We start from the raw sequence: 24,254 nt of genomic DNA, 5'->3' as shown, positions 1-24,254 counted from the left end.
ACACAAATTATGCCAAAGAGAGCCTAAGTAAATGTATTTTGTATTGTATTTTATTTACTTGAAACATTATTCACAAAGACGCAAATACCCTTTATTAGAATCTACTAAAATAAGTTCAAGAAAATCGAAAAGGATTGAATATTTTGTGGTATTTTTTGTTTTAGCATCATCTATTCTATCAAGATACATTAGAATTTATAAGATACAAGAAAAATCTCAATATTAAGAAAGAAAATTTTATTTTATTTTTATCGGTATTTCATTAATTAGAAGTAGGGGTGTCAACAGTGCGGCTTGGGGCGATCTCGGGCTAGGCCTAACGGTTTCGGACTAAAAAACACTTAGCCCAAACATGGCCCATCAGCAAAATAACAGTTTCGGACTGGTTTCGGTTTGGTGAGGTTTGGATTTGGGCTAACTAACGGTTTAGATTCAGGTTGACTAATGGTTATGGTATGTAAGAAAATGAACAAGAAGAAACAATTGATCATCCTACAACAAAAGCGAAAATTCTATGGAAAGTAAAGTTGCCATTGGTCAACTTCCATTAAAAAAAACCCACCCATTCTATAAAAATAAAGAACCTAGATATCAGTAGTAAAATGATTATTTGATCTTTGAATTCATGCTTAATTTTTTTAATTGTCTATACCAACCCGTAATGGTAATATAATAATTCAAATACTATTTAATGTACAATTACAAAACAAGTTATAACAGGTTGCCGTTCGATTTCGGGTTGGTGCGGGCTCCACAACCCTCAGCCCAATTACGGCCCATTAAGGTTCAGTTCAGGCTATAGCAGGCCAGTTCAGTTCGGTTTTAACGGTTCAGGGTATAAATTGACACCCCTAATTAAAAGCAAGCCAAGAGAAAGACCTAACACTAACAAAGCTAGAGTCCACTATGAAATTTAGGGGCAGAGAAAAATAACCAAACTTTATAGAAATTCTGCGCAGCAACTTGCTGCTAAGAAATCAACATTAGATCCATCTACATGAAAAAAAGTAAAAAAGTATAGAAAAAATTACGTGATTAGCTACTTTTAGGTTTCTCTTTACAAAAGTAACCAATCAATGTTTTACTTAACAAAACTAATTAAAACTGAGTTTGCATTTACAAAACTAATCAAAATAATGGTTTTTAATCCTTTTAGATTTTTTTTATACCACTATGGGGATAAAAATGTCCAAAGGTATGAAAAATTAATGACTTTTTTGTTTTGGACAAAATAGTAATTTCCCCTCTTCAGTTTGGTTAGTTTTTAGGGTTAAAAATGTTTTAATGGACAAAAAATCACTATTTTTATTAATTTTGTAAATACAAACTCAGTTTTAACTAATTTTGTTAAGTAAAATATTAAGTGGTTACTTTTGTAAAGGAAATCCAAAAAGTAATCATTCAAGTAATTTTCCCAAAAATATTCAACCAAAACATCAACATCAACTTAGCTTGGACCTACGTGTAAGCAACAGATCCATTTTTGTTGCCTCAGCTTCTCTCTCTTGCCTTTCCAACTTGTAAGTTTGGCATTTGCTTCAGTGTTAAATTCCTGATAACAGTTAACAATGTTCTCTGGCACTTTCGTTTTTGTCTCCTGAGAAGTTGACAAAACCGTAGGAGAATTGCTCAAACTTGGGAAATTTTGTTCTGGACATACTGGTATTGTCTGGTTCTGGTTCAGTTCTTTTGTTGCAGATTCTGGTCTGGCTTCCCTGCAAAATACAAAGACACAGACAAGGGAAACGCGAAACAGGAAGGTGCTAATGGATTAGATTCATTAAAATCTTACCTCTGGCAAAATGCAAACTTATACTAAGAACAAAAGATTGCTAGTTATCAACTCAGTTAGAAGGTGAAACCAATTTTACAAGAAATTATCAGCAAGCGTGTCCAGATCTGCCCATGTCATATTCATTCAGTTAAATGCCACATTTCCCTCCATATGGTTTCCTTTGGAACTAGAAGCCAAAGATGGGCAACATGAAACCTGTGAGCACAGAGTTTCCCATCTATCCTGCCAACTTCCATCCCTAACAAGCTGAACTAATGCAGTCATAAAGGGCTAGTAGGCAGAATGAAATATTTCATTGGACACTGAATACAGAACCCGAATTTCGACATACCCTTGTGTTTAATCTGATACTCTCACAGATACATCACAGTGCTGTAAATTCAGAGGACTAAGTAGAGTTGAATTCTTTGTGAGGGTATGGTTGCACCTCTCAATTGACCAAATTTCAGTCTGAACCCTAATGCTAATGTTACACAAAGTGAAGCTCTAAAAGATGAAATCTAATGAAGCTTCAAAAGATGAAATCTAACTGCTTTCTAAATAAAAAGTACAGACAACTACTTTCGACATATATAATGAAACAATTTTCATTACTCATTTGCAGTGTGACTAATATCAGTAAGTCCCTTTCAGTGAGAGGGCAGACTGAAATGAAACCATATCATTCAATCTGAAAACAACCAAGCAAAACAGAGATGCATAACAGATATTAACAATTTATTACGTCCTAATATCATATGTTATCAACTCAATCTTGAAGAGGACATGCCTTGGTGCAACAGTAAGGTTGCTCCATCGTGATTAAGTGGTGACGGGTTCAACTCTAGAAACAACCTATTTGCAAAAGCCGGGTTTAAATGTGCATATATTACAACCCTCCCCAGACACCACAGTGACAGGAGTTTTGTGCACTGGTCATGCCATTCTTATCAACTCACTCTTAAATAGAAAATTGGACTTGTAATATTTCTTTCAGTTTATATGATAAGAAAAATATTTTGCTGGTTAAAGAAGATATTTTCCAAACACCAAGTAGCAGCACTCACCTAGTATTGATAAGGCCAATGACATCTCTTGCTTCATCCAACGCCCTATTCATGTTATCTATCTTTGGTGTCTCAACAGAGACTTTACTTACGGGAAGGGCACCATTTCCCGAAGAATTGAACCCTGCCCGCACAATTCCACCAAGAACTTGGTTAGGGGAACCGGAAGAAAAAGTTTGTGGACTAAATCCACCCTCTTGAACCATAGATATGGCCTGATTTAATATGCCTAGAGCATTCTCCACCTCAGAACCGACAAAAACCTTCTTTTTCTTGTTGACGTGACACTGTTTTGCAAAACAATTAGTTGGAGGATGATCCATGCCTTTGCTATCCCTCTCTAAGTTTTTGTCTTCTTCAACCAATTCATCCTCTATTTCTCCATGACAAGGCTGATAAGTAACCTTGGAACCAGCTTGCAGAACTTCAGTTGCAAAGTCAATACTGAGGGATTTTCGTCCATTAACTAATTCATTAGCCGGTGGAGTTCTGCTTGCAAGTTCTTCAGGGATGGGAAAACTAAAATTCTCACTTTCTGGTTCCAGGGCCTTCTGCGGTTCACTGTGAGGGTTTAAACCTTCCCGTATCCGAGAATAGAGTGGGTCCTCCAAGGCCTTTCTGAAATCCTCATCGTCCTTGGCTGCAGAAGTAACTGTCTGGGATGTCATAAGGATTTGGGATCAGGGTAAGTGAAATTAAGAGGGGGAAAAAAAAAAAGCATCAGCTTCAACTCATAGAGATCTACCTACAACTAAATGCATTTGCAGTTCTTTCTTAACTATCAAAATAATGGTCCCCAATCAAGTAGTTGAAATTCTAGAATAACTTGAACTAGTTCTTCTGACATGTTATAATCTTCAAATGCCTTTTCCCCCTTTCCAAGAAAGACAATCAGGTTGTCCATGAGCTCAACAGGAGGAAGGAGAAATCCAAACACATATACCAAGATTCCAGGGGTCAAATTGATTAGATTAAAGAGATTCCATTTCTGGGGTTGGAGATGATAATGATTCAGGATACAGTATCTTCAAGTCCTGAAGGGTGCAATACTTTATATGCTAAATGACACGCCGAAAGAAATGCAAAAATTAAATCAGGTATGCAGTGGTTAAAGAAAACAACAAAAACATATTGCCATGCAAGTGCTAGAGAACATAGGATGAAATGATATAATCCTTCTTAGTTGCCTTCAGGTACTTCTTTAAGAGTAAAATACATTTGTATCATGGTTCAAATTTTGGTCGAAACCTAAGTTTTGACCTTTCAAAAAACCAAAATTTTAGTTATTTCTACCAAAATTTCGTGGAAACTTAAGACTTTTTCCTACAAGTTTTGACAGCAAGTTTCGTAGGGTTTGAGGGGGCATTTTGGGGTGGTCCTCTGCATATAAGTTAATTAAAGCAAAAATAACACATTGGCACATGCATTTTGCTAAAAAAATCAATGTAGATATGTCATTCAAAGTCATAGTATACATAGAGACGTTTCCTATAAATACAATATAAACTACAAACGTAACTTTCATTCTATAACTTCAAGAGATGCATTAAAAAACACCTAAAATCACCTAAGAAGTGTTGAAATCCAAGAGGAAATTTTGATATGGGTTTCCGCCTTCTAGTTTAAACTCTGCGAAATGAAATTGAACTTTGAAGTTGTATAATAAAAGTTATATTTATAGTTTATATTGTATTTGTCAGAAACCATTCTATGCATACTATGACTTTGAATGCAATATCTACATTGATTTTTTTTTTTAACAAAATGCATGTGCCAAAGTGTTCTTTATGCTTTTATTAGCATATATGTAGAGTCCCACTTCAAAATACCCCTAAAACCCTCTTAAACTTGTTTTTGAAACTTCCAGGAAGAAGTCCCAAGTTTCCACAAAATTTTGACCATCTCGACCATTTCAACCAAAATCTCAACCATTTCGAACCAGTTAACCCAGGTTTCGACATGTTTTGGAAATTTCGTGGGTTTCAACCTGTTTCAATCAAAATTCCGTGAGTTTCAATCAAAACAAAGGATTTCATTTTGTTATGGTTTTCTGAAAAACTGAAATTTTGCAAATTTTGGTCGAATTTTGTACTATGAGTTGTATATCAATCAATTGCAACCAAATGACAAACCAAAAGATATTTTGAGTGGTCAGATGTGTTGCTTCATTGGTCGCAAAGAGTAGGATAATAATGTTTGCCAAGCAATTGCATTGAGGATTTGGGGCAAAATGTTGTACATCAGTGTTAAAAATGCATTTACTGTTTTACTGTTATGGTTCAAGTCATAGGTAGTTATTGTTACTTCCCTATAGTGTTTCTTATGTTATTTTATATAGTGTAGTGGGAGCTCCCCTTAACCAACCCCCAACCCCGGCCCCTGAAGGGGCAAAGAAAAAAGAAGTCGGAGCTCCAACACTATGTGAACTCCCAAGGTTACACTGTTCCATCAATTCCCACTGTTTCCCTTTCTCTTCCTTTGTCATTTACATGGTATCACAGTTTGTTAATCAGGACTCCTAGAACCTCCCTAGTGTCATGTCTCCTCTCTTTCAAGGCTTCAATCATCGTTAATTGATTCATTTCAGCTCAGGTTTTGAGGGCTTCTTTGGTTTTTTTGGGAAAGGGATGCAGCGCCCTGTGCTGTATTTTTTTTGGGGATAGACTGGTCCTTGATTGAAGATTGAGAAGTAGGTCACCTTTTCTGGTAGTGACTATTTATGGAGTGAAGCATGTATTCAAGTGCTTGGTAAGTAAGTTTGTAAAATTTCCAGATTAGCTTCTGGACTACAAAGTAGAAATTAATTCTGTGAGGGATTGAAATCAACCTTTACAGAAGGGTCTCTTAAAATCGACTTTTATTCATTCTTTGGGCTGATTCTTGCTGAAGAGTGGTTTAATTGGGTTGAAGGCTGGAAAACAAGATTGTTTCTAGGTTTTCAGATAGAGATCAAGCTTTTCAAAGCTTTAAGATCAATTTTTTGGGGTTTTGTGTTGGGATCACCTTTTTTTGGGTTTTGCCTCTCCTCGAATCTCTGGTCCGTGTACTCCTAGGTTATATCTGCTTCATCAATTGAATCACTAAGAAGTAGCTTGAGGGAATCATCAATTTTCAACAACAGAAGAAGGTTGTTACGTTTAAGTTGATTGGACATGATCACTTGAACAAGAATAATACTTAATGCCATTGATGCACATTTCATTATGGAAAACCAGATTGTTGATCTGGTGACCAACATCGATACAATCAAGGAGGTTGGATTATCTGAACTTTCCATGCTCTGGCAGAACAACCTGTCTTGTATCTATGAGCTATCCCAAGAGTTGTATAGGGCTGATCAAAAGGGTCTAACTCTTGATCCAATGCTTTGCTGATTTCAAAAGGAGTTAATTATCCTACTTCCTATACTGATGTGCAACTATGCAGAACTAACAAGCAACTGGCAGCTACAAGATTTCTGGGAGGACATAGGGAGGATTTTGTTTTTGTTCATTCCCAAAATATTGGTGGTGAGAAGTCAGCAACACTTATAGACACTTTCTCATGAGCCTTATGCATATCTCATGTGATTTCTCATGATTTCACTTAGTGGATATGTTATGGAAGATTTGCAAGATGGACCTGCACCGACATATTTTGGTGGGTGACCCAAATGACCCGTTTTCGGAGATCTGTAGCAGAGGGCTTGGGCCAATAGGAGTCTATATACATGTATCTTATGTTCGCCTACCACATTATCGAGAGATTTGGGATTTTTCAATTACGGTTTTAGGTGAGAGTTCTTGTAATGCCATTCTTGACTTCTTGGCGATTGGTTGTAAGATCTCCTTATGTTCTTCTTCTACATAGTGAAAAAACTCTTCTTCTTTGCCAGTGGACAAAGCATACTGCATTGGTGTGTGAACCCCATTAAATCTTTGTGTGTTTTCGTTATGTTTCTATTTCGATTTTCTATTTCGATTCGCTATTTTGTTGTGTTTGTTTTAACAAATTGGTATAAAAGCTCTTGGTTGTTTTTTATCTGTACATCCATGGCTTCTACATCAATGAAATACGATATTGAAAAATTCGACAGAAGCATCAATTTTAGTTTATGGCAAGTTTAGATGTTGGCAGTTGTTACACAGTAAGGAGTGAAGAAGGTCATAGTTGGGAAGACGAAGCAACCTGCAACTATGTATGAAGACAATTGGAATGATATGGATGATCGAACCCTCACTGCAATTAAATTATGCCTATCGAACAAAGTTCTGCAAGAAGTTCTCTAGGAGAAGACAGCGGATAGAATTGTGGTCGACACTAGAGATTTTGTACCTAACAAAATCCCTCACTAACAGGTTGAGGTTAAAGCAACAATTATATACATTGCACATGGGTGAAGGTACTTCTCTCAAATCTCATATTGCTACTTTTAATTTTATCGTTATTGATTTACAAAGTATAGATGTTAAAATTAAGGATGAAGATTTAGCCCTATTATTATTATTGCCTCCGTCATACAATCACTTTAGAGACACTATGATTTATGGCAGAGAGACAATCTCAATTGTAGATATTAAAACGAATCTTCTGAGTAAACAGAAAATTGATGATGAATTGACAACAACCAAATCTGAGGGTGTTGGTTTGATGGTTAGGGATAGAACTACGAGAGGAATTTGACACAGTGACAAGAAGAAGTCTAGGTCAAAATCAAAGAGCAAAAACTTGACCTATAATTACTCTGCAAGAAAAAGGGGCATATCAAATCTGAATGCTACAAGCTTCAGAGCAAACAGAAAGCAGGTGTCAACCAACCAAATAAAGAAAACTCTGCAGAGGCTAGAGTTGCTAAAGATGGGAGTGATTCTAAGATGCTATTGGTCTTTGATGACAAAGTTAGATCACAAATGGATCCTTGATTCCGGGTGTTCCCACCATATGTGCCTCAACCGAGAGTGGTTTCCTACTTACAAATCTTTTCAAAATGGAGTTGTATTGATGGAGAATAATTCTCCTTGTAAGATAGATAGGAAGGAAAATATCAGAATCAGGATGCATGATGGAATTATTAGAACTCTAACTGATGTCTGGCATGTTCTTGAGTTGAAGAAAATCTTATCAGTTTGGGCACCTTTGATACAAACGGGTGCAGATATATAACTAAAGGTGGAGTTATGAAAGTCAATAAGGGTGCCCTTTTATTAATGAAAGGAAAGAAGGTTGGCAATTTGTATATCTAACAAGGTACTACAATCATTGGATCTGTTGCAGCAGTTTCATTAATTTCTGATTCAAATATTAAAAAATTATAGCACATGAGATTAGGCCATATAAGTGAAAGAGGGATGGCTGTGTTGAGCAAAAGGGGTCAATTGTGTGGTCAAAGTACAAGAAAAATGGAGTTCTGTGAGCATTGTGTGTTGGGAAGCAGAAGAAAGTCAGTTTCAGTACTACTACTCACATGATTAGAGGAACTTTCGACTACATCCATTCAGATCTGTGGGGGCATCCAAGGTTCCTTCAAAGGGGACCGCTGTCATGTATTTACTTACCTTTATCGATGATTATTCTAGGAAGATTTGGGTCTACTTCTTGAAGCACAAAAATGAAAATTTTGTTACTTTCAAGCAATGGAAGATTTTGATTGAGAAGCAGGCTGGGAAGCAAATTAAATGATTGAGAACAAACAATGGCCTAAAATTTTGTGAAGGAGACTTTTTCAATGAGTGCTGCAAAAATGAGGGAATTGCAAGACACTATACAGCAGTGAAGACACCTCAGCAAAATAGAGTTACAGAGCGTATCAACAAAACCTTGCTAGAAAAGGCAAGGTGCATGTTATCAAATGCAGGACTTGGGGTAAGGAGTTTTGGGCGAAAGCAGTAAACACAATAGTAAGGTTGGTGAATAGGTCTTCCTGCACAGCTATTGTGTGCAAAACTTTAGAGGATGTATGGTCTGGTAAACCTACAGATTACAATAATTTAAAATATTTTGGATGTCTTGCTTATGCACATGTGAATTATGGGAAGTTAGAACCTAAGGCTAAGAAGTGTATTTTTCTTAGGTATGAATCTAAAGTTAAGGGATTCAAGTTAAAGTGTCCTAATCCAAATAATCCTAAATTTATTATTAGCGGAGATGTAACTTTTGACAAGTCTACTATGTTGAATTCTAGAAAAGAAACCTATATTCACAGTGATGAAATTTAGAAAAGTTCTGCGAAGAAGGTGGAGTTCGAAGTGGATGATCCATCTTCAAAGAAAGCACAAACAACTTCAGTTCAGCCGCCAACTCTTACTGAAGAAGAATGTGCTCCAAGAAATAAAAAAGAAGAGTACAACATTGCCAAAAACAGGCCAAAGAGGAACATTAAGCCACCACAAAAATATGGGCATGCTGAAATTATTGCTTATGCATTGTCTATTGTAGATACAATTGATAACAGTGAATCTACAACATATTCAGAAGCTATTTCTTTAGTTGATTCTTCAAAGTGGTTGTTGGCCCTCAATGAAGAGATTCAATCTCTTCATAAAAATTAGATATAGAAGCTTGTCAAACTGCTTCAAGGGAAGAAAATTGTTGGTTGTAAATGGGTCTTTAAGAAGAAAAATCCACCACAAGTGATGGAGATACTAGATACAAGGCATGGCTGGTTGCAAAAGTCTATAGTCAAGTACAAGGTGTTGAGTTCATGATGTATTTTGATCTATTGTTGAGCATAATTCCATTCATGTTTTGCTTGCTTTAATTGCTATATATAATTTAGAGTTAAAGCAACCTAATGTAAAAACTACATTCTTGCATGGTGAACTAGAAGAACAACTTTATATGCATCCATTTAAGGGTTTTGTTGTAGAAGGAAAGGAGGACCATGTTTCCTTGTTGAAAAAGTCCATATATGGTTTGAAGCAGTCTCTTGTGCAGTGGTATAAGAGGTTTGATTCTGTCATGGCTACTATGGGTTACAATGAGTGCAAGTATGATTGTAGTGATACTTTAGAAGACTTTTTAATGGTTTATTCATATATTTGCTATTATATGTTGATTCATGATCATCAGGTTGAAGCAACAGTTAAGCACTGCATTTGAGATGAAAGACTTGAGGGCAACAAGAAAGATTCTTGGTATGGAAATCAAAATGGATAGAAAGGCAAGGAAGCTATGGCTACGTGGAGAAGGTGTTGGAGCGTTTTGGCATAAATGATGCAAAATCTGTTAGCACTCCAATTGCATCTCACTTTATACTTTTAGATGCTCCATCACCTCAGACAGATGAAGAGGTGAATTATATGTCACTTGTTTTATACTCTAGTCCAGCTGGTTCCATCATGTATGCTATGGTGTGCACTCAACTTGACATTTCACCGACAGTTATGTGGTAAGTAGATACTTATCATGTCCAGGTAAAACTCATTGGGAAGCAATGAAATGAATACTTAGGTATCTAAAGGAGGTCTCTAGTGTGTGTTTCAAGTTTGGGAAGAATGGTGACAAGTTGACAGGTTATGTTAACTCAAATTATGCACGTGATCTTAACAAAAGAAGGTCACTCACAGGATATGTGTTTACTTTGGGAGGTTGTGCGATCAGTTGGAAGGCTACTTTACAAGTTATAGACTATAGATTTGTGGTGGAAGCAAGGGGCTTGGGCCAATAGGATTCTATCTATATGTATCTTATGTTCGCCTACCACATTACTAAGAGATTTGGGATTTCCCAATTAGGATTTTGGGTGAGAGTTCTTGTAACACCATTCTTGACGATTGGTTGTGAGATCTCCTTCTGTTTTTCTGCATAGTGAAAAAACTCTTCTTCTTCGCCTGTGGTCATAGCATACCACAATGGTGTGTGAACCACATTAAATCTGTGTGTATTTTCGTTTTGTTTCTATTTGATTTGTTATTTTATGGTGCTTGTTTTAACAGGATATTTAAGGTTTGGCCTTGTTTAAACCTAATAAGAGTCCTAGTAAAGGAACAAGGACTATTGGGAATCATAGCAGTGGAACCAGTTTTGGTAGAGCTCTTACACCAGCTTAAAAATCCTATTTCTAGTACTCTGGCTAGATTTGACACCTTACATGTGGTGAAGACTTCAAACCATTATGGTCACACAGGACATATCTAATGCTTCTGTTGCAAGCTCAACGGCAAACCATCCCAAAAACAATTTGCCAACTCTACAACCATATGATTCTACTGCCAACCCATATTCTTAGTCTACGGGTAAGACTACAAATGTCTAATAAGGATTGTGTAGGCTTTACACGGTTTCTAATTTCTTTGTCTTCCTAGCCATCTACTGATACCTTTGTACAAACAATCATTATGTATCTTTTGATTGCATCACATCCATTGATCATTGATTCAAGGGCATTTAACCATATATCTGAGGTCTCAAATATATTTCTTCAATTCATGCATCATACTTTAGTGTTACCTTAGATTATGGTTCCTCAGCTAAAGTAATTGGAACAGACGCCATTCGTGCCACTCCTTTATCTTTCTCTTCTATTCTTCATTTCTTTTTGCTATCCTTTTAATTTTTGTTTGTTAACTTACCAAAGCTTATTGTTATTTGTATAATTTTCCTCTTATTGAGAATCACAACAACCTTGGTGCACAAGTTGCACAAGTTTCTATTCTGGAGAAGCAGTATTAGTTCACTAGTTTTGAAAAATTAGGATTTCTATTTTGGCTACTTTCTAATTTTCTTATTACCTGATTGACAAGTAATCTCCCTATGAAAGTTTCCTTTGGTGGATTTGAAAGATTCTAAGCAATATGCAATTTTTCCTTTTTGCTAAAACTTAATTTAGGAAACTTTCTAAAACTAAGACTTGATTTTACATTATAAGTAAAGTACCAAGAGAGAGCCAAATATACATACAAGTTCTCTCCCTCTTCTCTTGTCTTCTTCTATTCTTCTTCTTCTTCTTCTTCTTCTTTCTAAATTTCCTTTCAGTCCCTAGGCTGATTACAAGCGCTGAAATTCTAACATGGTATCAAAGTGGATTTAATCAACCTAGGGACAGCTTCTTCTCTCCCAATATTCTCTATTGTTTTTCTTTCTACTTGGTGCACAGCCACCCCTTGCTGCATTGATGATATATTAGATCCTTCTTCACAATTCATGAAATAATCTACGTACCTGCTATTACCACTACTGCAGAATCCAAGATTAGTGAAGTTTTTTTTAGGAGACAGGAGGACCTGTTAACCTACTAAAGCTCTTCACCAACCTGGACATCTATTTTGCTTCCAATCGACTCTTTTTTGCTTCTTTGGACTGCATTTATTGCCTGAACGAAATTTGTTTCATGTGATTTCTTCAACTACTACCCTTCTTCAATTGGTTTTATGTTTTGAAAAATACTGCCAATGTCGTATTTGATTCTGCTAGAAGATATCCTACTGGCTCCCCCATTTTATTGAATTTTTCTATTCTGAAAAATCCTGTTGATGCTGTCCTGAATTCTGCCGTGAGTTATACCACTGCTGCCCCTGTTTTTTTGCATTTTTCTGCCCTGAAAAATTCTATTGATGCTGTATTGCTTCCTATTGCTGCCATTGTTTGTTTCAGGTGATACAACACCCTAGGAAAAAAAATTTACATGGTAATGCTGTCCTACTTACCTGAATCGACTGCAGCCCCCTTTTTCCCTACTTCTCTATCTACCACAATCAACTCGCAATAGTGTTATTCTTCTGGTAGATGAAATATTATATTAAGTGATCATTAGTTCTGCAGTAATTTCCTCTGAGTTAATTTTTTACTCTTTGGATCTCTGGGACATACTACTGGTTATTGTTTTTCCTCTGATATTGATTGGTGCTTCCCTTACTACTAAGTGGTCTACTACTTTTTCTACTGCCCCGTTTGAATTGAAGTTTGTGATTCAGAATTTTCTATTGTAATGAGTAGAAGTTCTGGTACTTGGATTCATCAAGTAACATGGTTCCTTCAAGTACCCAATTGGTTCATTAGTTCAAATTTTGAGAAATTGGTAATTTTTCGTCATTATTTGTCCACATGTAATGCTACACGTGAGGGGGAGATTGGAGCCTTAATCTATATCTACTTAAGTCCTTGAAGAGTATTATTTGTAAAGACCTTCTATCCTCCTAAGATGGTATTCTATAGTAACTTATACTACCTTTCTCCACCAATTTGGTCTGGAATAACCTATATTGCCTTTTATCCACCAACTTCATTTGTAGTAACCTATACTACTTTACCTACCTACTTGGTCTTTAGTAACCTATACTACCTTAATCTACCTACTTGGTCCGTAGTAACCCATACTACCTTACCTACTTACTTGGTCTGTAGTAACCTATACTACATCAATCTACTTACTCGGTCCGTAGCAACTTATACTACTTTCCCTACCTACTTGGTTTGTAGTAACCCATACTACCTTACCTACTTGGTTTGTAGTAACCCATACTACCTTACCTACTTGGTTTGGAGTAACCCATACTACCTTACCTACTTGGTCCACAGTAACCTATATTGTCTATTACCTACCTACTTGGTCCGCAGTAACCGATATTGTCTATTACCTACCTATTTGGTCCACAATAACCAATATTGCTTTTTGCCTACCTACTTGGTCCACAATAACCAATATTGCATTTTTCCTACCTACTTGGTCCACAACAACTAATATTGTCTTTTTACCTATCCATACTTTACCAGTTTACCTACTACTTAACTTCCTGTGAAGAGCTTATATGGATATTGGAGCTGAACCTTACCTACTTGTGTGGACGTTGGAGCTGCACCTTGCATACCTATGCGGACATTGGAGTTGCACCTTACCTACATGTGACATACGACTTCTGGCTCCAATTTTTGTCTTCATGTGTGGAGATTCCTCCCTACTACTAGCAATATTTGAATGGTGCCCTTGATGTACTAGTTGTTGCTATGCTTATGGATATGGTTCATCTTCACCACCACCTATTATTCTCATTGTTGGATGGTTCTTCGGCATGAAGATTATTTACTTAGGTTGCTGTTGATTATCTCCTAAGCGAAGTAATATCAGCGTCTGCTATTGCTATACGGCTCAAAATTGGTGCTGCCTTTCAAATTTATTATTATTGTTCAAGCTGGAGTTTTCTTTGTGTATACTCTAGCTTGAGGGAGAGTGTTGAGAATTGCAACAGCTTTGGTGCACAAGTTTCTATTTTGGAGAAACAGTATTGGTTCACAAGTTTTGAAAAATTAGGATTTCTATTTTGGTTACTTTCTAATTTTCTTATTACTTGGTTGACAAGTAAGCTCCCTATGATAGTTTCCTTTTGTCGATTTGGGAGATTCTATGTAATATGTAATTTTTCCTTTTTGTTGTAACTCAATTTAGGAAACTTTCCTAAACTATGACTTGACTTTACATTATAAATAAAGTACCAGGAGAGAGCCAAATATACATACAAGCTCTCTCCCTCCTCTTCTCCTTCTTCTTCTTTAGTCTTCTTCTATTCTTCTTCTTTCTGAATTTCCTTTCAGTTCCTAGGCTGATTACAAGTGTTGAAATTCTAACACCTCTAATTCTTGTATCCTTTGTACACATAGGTCATAATGCATCTTTTGATTGCATCACATCCAAAGATCATTGATTCAGGGGCATCTAACCATATAACTGGGGTCTCTAAGTATATTTCTTCGTTTCATGCGTCATCCTTTAGTGTTACCTTAGATCATGGTTACTCAGCTAAAGTAATTGGTAGTGACACTGTTCATGCCACTCCTTTATCTTTATCTTTTGTTCTTTATTTGTTTTCGCTATCCTTCTAATTTTTGTTTGTTAAGAAGCTTACCATAGTTTATTGTTATCTGTAACATTTTCCTCTGATTCTTGTATCGTTCAAGATCTCTCAACAAAGAAGACAATTGCCAAAGGTCATCAATCAGGGGGTTGGGGATGGGGGGATTTTGGGAGACTGAAATATCTATTGGGTGCAGAAGTGGCTCATTCAAAGAAAGGAATCTCATTTTCAGAAAAATAAATTATTTATCTTCTATCAGAAACATGATTACTGGGGTTCAAATCTTTTCTTAATTCCATGGATCAAAACTTAAAGTTCATGAGTGATGATGGTGATGTTCTTAGTGATCTTGAGAAGTATCAAAGACTCGTTGAAGCCAAATTACTTGACAGCAACTTGACCTGGCATTGCTTTTGTTGTGAGTCAAATTTTCTCTCCTCCTTGGACATATCATTGGGTTTTTGTCATGCATATCTTGAAGTGCCTCAACAAGGCTCCTGGACGTGGTCTACTTTACTCGCACAATGCACTTTGGAAGGGTTGGGGGTTTCCTGGATGCTAGTTGGGCTGGATCTCCTATTGGTAGAATATCAACAACAGATTATTGCATGTTCAGTGCAAGCAATCCAGTGTCATGGAAAGCAAGAAAGAAGACATTGTGGCTCGATCTACATTAGAGTCAGAGTATAATGCCATGACACATGTTGCGTGTGAGTTGCTGCGAGTGAAACAGTTCTTGACTGAACTTTGGTTTGAAAGTACCATCTTCTATGCAGTTGTGCTGTGAAACCTAGGCTGCTAACATGTTGCCTAAATACTTTGTTTCATGAAAAAATGAAACACATTGAAGTAGATTGCCAATTTTTTCGAGAAAAGCAGCAACAAGGATCATTACTCCTAGTGATGTTCTACAAGATAACAAGTTGCACATTTGTTTACAAAGTCTTTGGAAGTGATAGAGTGAATTATATTTCTAACAAGCTGAGCATGATCAATATCTACGCAGAGGGCGAGTGTTAGAATAGATTTACTGCTTTACAGTTACGGGAAGTTCAAGTCAGGGTAGTTTAGGTAATTTTCTTGTTTCTTATTTCCCTCCTGCGTTTCTTAAGTCATTAGATTTGGTGAATGAAGTGGGATCTCCAACACTAAGTGGAACAGTCCCAAGTTTACACAGTTCCATTTCTTGCCTTTCTCTCTCTTCCTTTCGCTTCTTTCCTCTTTCTTTATTATTTAGAATCAGCATCTTTGCTTTTAGTGGAAATTGTAGAATACATGGGCATAATAATGAGGTTATCTATACCAATGAAAGAGGAATTAAAAGAAAAATCTCAGATTGGTCAGTGGCAGAAGTTTCATTTCAGATATGTGAAAATGACCTTTTTATAGAGCTTGTAACCACTACCGATAATCTGCCTTGAGATAAAATTAATTAGCGCTGGAGGAACGAACCCCAATTTGACATCCATGGTTGCCATTGTCCTGCAGAACAAGAGATTAAATAACATATATATTTTGTTCTGTTTTAAAAATTGCATCGGTGATGTAAAACACTACATCCTGTCATTAGATGTTTTGAGGTCATCATACTCCTCACAGTCAAGCATAATAGGATCTTTTCCATTAAGATCATGTTTAGGTACGTTGTTTATAAACAGTGTTTGCATGCCACGAGAGGGCCTATATGGGTCTGAAACTGCAGTAACTTACCACACATTTTATGCTCAGAGCATCAGCACTCACAGATACAGATCCAGTGTAAAAGATTGACACAAGGATTTGGAATCGCTGTCCATAAACCAGATGGCCCATTGATGTTGTAAGAAACTGTTATTCGTGCAGCTCTAACTTTGACTTCTATACCGAACAAAGATGGAGCAACTCTTTCTTCTTTTTTTTCCCATATGAATGCCTAGAATATTATTTTTTTTAAACGTGATATTTCACTTAAAAGATCCTCAGATCTGGTTCAGCATTTTAGCCAATAGAAGAATGACTCACCGGAAGTAACTTCTATTTGAGGAAACCTTTTGTATAACTAAGCCTCCAACAACGTCCATTCGTACCACATCCTTTTCCTCAGGTATCCCCTCATTGGTGAACCCATGTATACTTCTATCAATATTCTTCAAGTCTGATATCTGAAAGGAAAATTTTACCAAAAAAAAACAAATTTCAGCATCCACCTGGAAGTAAGAAAATCTGTAAAGATAACCTATATTTAAGATCAAGAAGCTACCGAGTTCATGAGCACAATGATAAGATCGTCTTCAAAAAACTCCAACTCCAAAAAGTGAACAACAGCCTCCCTAGCTGAGAGCGGCCATGAAAACTTCATCCTTCATTCAATAGTTTGTAGATTTTGTGGAAAAATGGGGGAAAATAAAGATAGCAAAACGAAGTAAGCATCAAACATTAATATAATTTCTTTAGTAAGCATCCAAAAACTGCAATACAAACCTCACTAGGCATATCTGCTCTCCAATTCGAATCTTTTGCAAACATTCGGATGTGATCATTTTGAAAGTTGGAATACTAAACTGTGGGAACCTGAAAAAAGTGTTCCAATACAACTTTAACAGCAAATTGTAATCATCATAATGTAAATCTCTCGGAGCACAAAGAAAAATAATGGGAACTTCCAACGTTGCATAAACCTCCTACAGACTAGTCAGTAAACTATGCGGTTGTACTCTTTCATGCTTTGCTAGTAAACTTTTAGCAGCTATGATTTCCACCAATAGCAGGAAAACCAACAAATGGACAATGAATAATGTGAATAGCACCTACCTGTTTGAGACATTGCATATTTGCATTTCACAGGATGTTTGGTGATTAATAACTTGTAATTCCATGATGAAAAGCCTAAGTTCTGAGTTAGTATCTTCTCCAAGCATCAAGACATTGTAAAGAACAAACCCAACCCATTGGAATATGGTGTCAAACAACCTTCAATGCAAAAGCTAAAGAAAAGATTGAAGTCTTGAACTGTCACGAAGTGTTGAAGCATCAGATTGAAGGACCACTTCATGAAGATCAAGCACCTTGTAAGCAAGAATTGGCAATGGACTCTAGTTTGATTTTTTGAATTCTGTAATTCCTAAGTATGTTTATTCCATAGCTTTCAGATCCCAAGGACATAGTCTTTAGTCAACATAATTTGACCTAAACTTGGGGATGTCATGATGACAATAAGAGTGTTTGTTTGATGGAAAAAAGAGTTGGATTGTTAAATGTGTGGGACCCATGTGAAGTAGGGTGACAGAGAAGATTAGGGAAGTAATGGAAAATAAAGAAGAGTGAAATTCTGGGCTCCACAATCAAAAAGTAAGCTTACCTTCTCCTTGCCAATAAAGTTCCAACATTTTTCAGGTGAGATTTTTCTTAGGCATGGGTTGGAAACATTGCCACCTCAACATACAAACTCCCCCTCCCGACCCCCTGACCCCCCATTTTAACCTACCAAACTCACATTTTTGTATTTTGTAGTTCAAGGTATAAGGAGGGGAGTGTAATTTACTTTTTGCATAGATGCTGACAGGGAAGAAAGGCTTGACAGTGATGAGACACAAATTAGAGTTTTCCAATGAAGTTCTTGAGAAAAAATTCCAAGACTCTGTTCCATTAATTCTTCTCTCTAGATTAAACTTCATTTTTAAATTGAAGCAATGAGAGTGCATCTGTAGATCATATTTAGAACTTAATTGTTAGGTCTGGACTCCGAGGTTCCTGCATTGCCAAACCCCTCCTACCCCCTCCCCAACCTCACCACTAATAAAAAGGGATTTGATTGAACACCCTGACATTGGACAGAATGTGTAGAAAAGAAAACCAAAACATTGTTCACGTGAACAATGCCACAGCCCTTTTTTTGTCTTAGCGAGAACATTATAGGAATTTGTGGAGCCCAAGACCACATTGCATAGAGACTCTATAAGAGCTCTAATGTGCTGGTTTAATGGTATCTTTGGTGGACACCATATGAGATCACAAGAGAGAGTTTGATTGCAAATTTTAGAAGATTAGAGATATTCTTTAGTTATTATTTTTATGTCATTCCTAGTTTGAAAAAGTTGGTTTCTATTTTGTTATTAAGAGAACTAGTCTTTATTTCCCAGCAAAGCTTGTTTCAAATTTCAGAATTAGTAAGTTCCTATGTTTGTAATTGCCAAGAATCTTAGTAACTCAGCAAAGTCTACTTCCTCTCTTTTGTTGAGCAAACCTTTGCTCTATTTACATGTATTTGGTTGTTCACAGCCCACAACAATATTGAACATTTATTAATGAAGCTTTGCTACGAGTACACTGACTATCTTGTCCCATGTTTGATAAACAGGCTAGGGCTTTCCTCTGAGGAATGAAGGAGCCTTGTTGTCAAGGGCTAAATGCATCTATCCTACCTACTTTCAGTTTTCCTCTTCTCTTGATTTCCTTCTCCTGTTAGAACCTTAGGGAGCTGTGGTTGTGTTGTTTCGGTTGATCAAAGAAAGACTTTCAAGAAAAGATCACCTCTGCCTCAAGCTACTGTGCCGAAGTGCAGCTAGAACTTTCATTCGAAGAGGTGTGCTGACTGAGGTTTTGTTTGAGTGCTGCAACTATAATCAATCCCATTGTCTCGTGGACCCATTTTACATTATACCCTTTCACTCATATGAGAAACAGAAATAACATTGTAGCAAGGCAGGATGCTCTAGAAAACCAGAGCTGAGAGAGAGAAGAGACAATGGAGAGTGGAGAGGTTAAGAGCTGGGGACTAGAAGAATGACCAAACTTCTAAGTCCCCTCTCTGACAATGCATTTATAATGAACCCCAAATTTCAAACTCTGCTTGCTAATACTAATAGGAACCTTACAAGTATAAAAAGAAATAGAAATAACAATAAACTAAGCAACATAACCTATTCTAGAATTAGAAATAAAGAGAAACCAAAATCTTCAACAAAGATCAAGCAATTAATGTGGAATAATTAGAAAATGGATAAGAAAGGGAGATAGGAGTAACAGAAAGAACATGAAGCAATCAATGTTGATGAAGAGAATATATATGAAGCAAAGAAAAATACAGTAATCGCAGATAGGATAACCAACACATGTGAGACTATATAAACTATTCAAAACAAAACAAAACAATCCAATTCCTACCACTTTTTATAAAGGGATGATTGCCATGAAACACATAAACCTGCAAAATCATTGAAATCATCTTAAATATTACCCTTGCAGTAATAGGACAGATTTAAAATGTCATGATTCAAGTGCAGTGTTTCCAACCACTGCAGTCATAACTTACAAACATCAATGGGTGCATCAACATAGCCTTCTAGAAGTAGCATATGAAAGGGAGTGCCTTCAGGGCCTTCGCGATACATAACACGGTATTCATCATTGTCTTCTTTTATCTGTTGACCGAAAAAAAAGAGTAGCTTCAATAATGTTATTTTCTTGATTGCCTACTTCCAACAGAACTCCTAACTTACCAAAACTACTAAATGTTTCAAACAAATGAATCATACAGCACTTCTACAGTTGGCATCAGCCGACTTTTTTGGCTATCCAGTAAGAGAGATTTAAATGAGAACCGAGGGTTATTCATCCTAAAAAAAAGGAGAACCCAGGGTTAAAAGTCAAAGCAACAAAACAAGAGGAGAAACATTGAGATATCCTCCTGGTAAATTGTAACAGGTCAACTCAGGAGTTGGAACAGACAGGTGTTGGACAAACATTTCATGTACCTAAGCCCCACAACCCTCCCCCTTCTCCCAACCACATCCCACCCCCAAAAATAAATAGCAATATTTTGCTTGATGTGAAACCAGTGGAAAGATAAACATAAAAGCATACCTTCCAAGCATTCCGCTTTTCATGAATTTTTGACACATTACTGTCATTTTGACAAGTACTCTTTAACATATCAACAAAGTTTAACACTTCCTTGGTTCTTCTTTCTACAACATTCTCAATGGGTTCTGCAAAACATCATCATCAGCACCATGCCACACAGATCACATTATGGTAAAGCAAATAGCACACTTTATGTTATTTATTTATAAGGTTTAGTTGATAATGGGGATCAGTCATGAAATACAAACTTGAAAAGTAATCAAATCATCAACCAACCCTGATGTTCACCTTGAGTTGATGACTGTTGAAGTTGTTTCTTGACAAGGTTTTTAATATGCTCCTCATTTGCAAGACGTTGAGATGCAATTGTCATATCCAGCCTCTTCCGAAACTCTGACACACTTAGATTTGTCTCCATTTTGCATCCCCAAAATACAACCAAAACTGTGGTCCTATTGACACTCCTAACTTCTGATAATAGATTCAACTGTCACCTGTTGAGAGGAATATATATTCGTTAAATCAAATATATCAAAATTACTATGAATGTGCGTATCTGGGTTAGTATTATTAAAAAAAAATCATTTTCATTAAAAAAAAATTGAACAAAGCCATATGATCAAGCAATAAAACTAGAAGGTTACCAGACAGTCCTTTAAGGACCCCCATTTTTGCGGGTGCAAAATTTACAGAAAACAACCTACTCATTCAGTTATTAAAAATGTGAGATTCTGTTAGCTTAATGCATAAGCACAATTCAGATAAGAATTATCCAAAACTTACCACCATAAAATGCGTATCCCTCATGGCAGAAAAGCTGTGCAACTTAGACAATTGTTCTTAAACAAGAAGATTAACAAATGAATGTCTGTTTCACATACTTCATTGATAAAGCCCATGAATGTAGAAACTGCCATTTTGTCACTCAGCATCTAAAGAGGACCATGAAAATAAGTTCCACCCACAACCTGGAGCACACTATTGAACTAACCAACACAAAGCTAGAAATTGATTTCTGTTGAAAGCTAAAAAGAATATTGCATTCTGAAGATGATTTCATTCATTCACCCTGATAGTGTATTTATAAATTTATATATTATGGACTAGAACCAACTTTGAGAGGGAATAGGAATATAAAAAAATAAGAAATGGGAAAATTTTCTATCTCACGCTTGTACTTGTTCTCTATTTACTCTTACTCTCCTAGTCTCCTCTCAAAAGTTTCACCTCGGATTTCCCAAAAATGTAACTCTTACCTCTCAAAAGTTTCAGCTCGGATTCCCCAAAAAAGTAACTCTTACCTCTCCTTCTCCTCTAATATTCTAAAATGACGAAATTACCCTCCATTTTTGTCCCTTTAGTCGATCAAATCAATTTCTTTTTGTTTTATATATATTCCTTTTTCTCACTTTTTCTATAAGAATCCATTATATTTGATTAGCCTTTCTTTTTTCTTTCCTCTGTGGAGGGACTTTTATTTTTTATTTATATTTTCTTTTTTTCTTTAAAGGATTCTTATAAAAGAGGGCGGGGGAATGTATTTAATCATGTTTAATGGATTCTGATAAAAGAGCGAGGAAGGGGGAAAAATGAAAAAGGGAGAAAGAAAAATAAAAAATTTCTATAAAACAGGAAGATTAAAAAAAAAATGCATCCACATATAGATTCCAATGGAAGAAGGTGAAAAGGAAAAAAAGATCAATGAAAAACAAATATAAAAATCAATATAACCAATTAAAGAGGAAAAAAGAAAGAGTAATTTGGCCATTTATAATATCAGAGGAGAAGGAGCAGTAATAGTTCAGTTTTTACGAAGAGTCAGATGTGAAACTAAATGATGGAGACTAAAAAAACAATTTAAGGTGGCATTGTCCACAGAAAAACCACCCCAAAACCAAGTCACTGTGGTATCTCCTACTACCAGTATGGCGCTAGCTAAGCTTGTAATTATTGTAGCTCCCCAAAAGCTCATCTGACCATTCAGAGGGGAGTAAGAGTAAGTCCTAAAAACATAATGAGATACCCTCACTCTCACAATAACTTCCCATTCAGCCTCTATAAGAACATAAACAAATAAGGCCTTCTGGGTCTAGAATATAAACAAATAAGGCCTTCATCAAGACCCAGAAGCAAATTTTAAATAAACTGCTAAAACAAATGATATGAGAGTATCCTGGATGATAGCATTTTCATCTTGCATCACACAAACCAATTTTCCTTCTAGAAAGCAAATATTGAAATTTGTATATAAAGGTATAGATAGAACTCTCCAGATTTCGAATCTCAGCAAGCCAAACTGGGAGTTCATTCGCCAAAGAAACGCAACTTTAGAAAAGTAAAGAGTAAAATATAAGAAACAAAAAGAGAAACAAATAAACAAAACAAACCTGTCTCTAGACATATAATAATAATAATACCCATCTCATGTACTGGGGCAAGAAACCAAAGTGGCAACTCAAGTTCACAAAGATGCAGATTCCAATAGAAATGAACTGTTATCAAGAGAAAGAAAAAGAACATAAATGAAGTCATGTTACCTAACTTGGTTTAAAGGAGCGCCCAGAAGGAGATATGAGTTGAACATGGATAAGTCTTGATAATAAAGCCAATAACGCAACTTGGACTCGAAACTGATAATGAAAAAGGCAGCTTTCGCTAGAAAACCGTAGAAAAGGGTAGCCAAAGAACCCAGGAAGCAAACAAAACCCATCCGTTTGCAGATGCTGAAGGGAAACTACTTGGGCAGGTGGGGACAATCTCAGGGTCTTCGGTTTCTGTGAGTTGGGAGTGGCAATTAATTAGCCAACTGTAAGAAGATGGTATCTGGGTAGGAATTTGCATTGATGATGAGAAGCCCAACTAGAACTTCGCTTCTTCCTTCGTATATGTGAGTCTGGAAATAACCAGAATAAGCATCGACACGTCTCACCTTTTATTTGAATTCTTTATAAATAATCCAAAAGAATAAAAGAATGTATTTGACTCCTCTATGGGCACGGGCACTGAACGAGAAGTTGAGAACCCAGAAGAATAAAAAAGGATTTGACTCCTCCATGCGCACTGGATGAACTCATGAGCTAATCGGCCATAGAAGAAAAGAAAAAAAGAAAAAAAAATTGAAAAATATATGAAAGAGATTGGTCCAATGGTTCTAGAATGTAGAAAGGACGAAAACAAAATTCGTGTAAGCGAACAATTTCAAGTAAGCTCATCCTTTATGTATAAAATCAATTCTTCTTAGAAATAAGGGAAAAAAACTGCCCAACATCCTGACAGAAATCATTAATTTTTTGTAAATTTAATATTAATCAATGGGTTCAATTTTGGTGTAAGGGATTTCAATGGTTTACAATTTTAGGTAGCTTTGAACAGTTCAAATGATTTTAAATCCTTTTTTATTATTTTATTTATTTGACTTTTTAAAAAATTAATTGAAAATATATGTAAACTTTTTATTTTGGATCAAATTGATTTTAACAATTGTATGTTATCATACTAGTTGCAAAGTTATGGTTTATATATCTTTCAATTTTTTTATTTGAATAAAGTTGATGAATGTGGCAAAAAAATATATGTATATTAAGTTTTCTATGGAAATCCCATTAGAGGCGATCAAAGGACTTGAAATGAAGCGGATGGAGACAAGCACTAGAGTCCAAGGACATTAAACATTTTTGAACCTTTAACTAAAAAGTGAAAAATATACATTAGAACGATCTATAAACATGACAAAACTTAAGAGACTAAAAACCAAAAACAGATTGTAACTATAAAATATCATCTTTTTTTGGTAGAATATCAATTTAT

At 36.0% G+C, this 24,254-nt stretch overlaps 1 protein-coding gene across 3 annotated transcripts; it reads right to left on the bottom strand.

Annotated features, from left to right (window-relative positions):
* Positions 1–665: 665 nt before the first annotated feature.
* LOC149024503 (uncharacterized) lies at positions 666–23,557 on the bottom strand. Of its 3 annotated transcripts, none has more exons than XM_089144733.1 (11): positions 22,985–23,557; positions 20,736–20,941; positions 20,448–20,572; positions 19,897–20,005; positions 19,749–19,788; positions 17,067–17,156; positions 16,846–16,945; positions 16,608–16,747; positions 15,986–16,088; positions 2,842–3,497; positions 666–1,715 (listed from the first exon to the last, which is right to left on the bottom strand). In XM_089144733.1, exons 2-11 carry the CDS (start codon positions 20,863–20,865, stop codon positions 1,448–1,450), a joined length of 1,761 nt encoding a protein of 586 aa, XP_089000859.1. In that variant the 5' UTR covers positions 20,866–20,941; positions 22,985–23,557; the 3' UTR covers positions 666–1,447. The 3 variants fall into 3 exon arrangements, with proteins under 3 accessions (XP_089000859.1, XP_089000861.1, XP_089000860.1); XM_089144735.1 differs by having other exon boundaries at positions 22,990–23,557; XM_089144734.1 differs by lacking the exon at positions 22,985–23,557 and adding an exon at positions 22,835–22,974.
* Positions 23,558–24,254: the final 697 nt, after the last annotated feature.

The sequence above is a fragment of the Hakea prostrata genome, chromosome 2 (genome assembly GCF_041222555.1).
Source record: "Hakea prostrata isolate BN-2017 chromosome 2, UWA_Hpros_2, whole genome shotgun sequence".
Classification (NCBI taxonomy): domain Eukaryota; kingdom Viridiplantae; phylum Streptophyta; class Magnoliopsida; order Proteales; family Proteaceae; genus Hakea; species Hakea prostrata.
The sequence above is the reverse complement of the archived record's forward strand: the minus strand, read 5'-3'. Positions and strand labels throughout refer to the sequence as shown.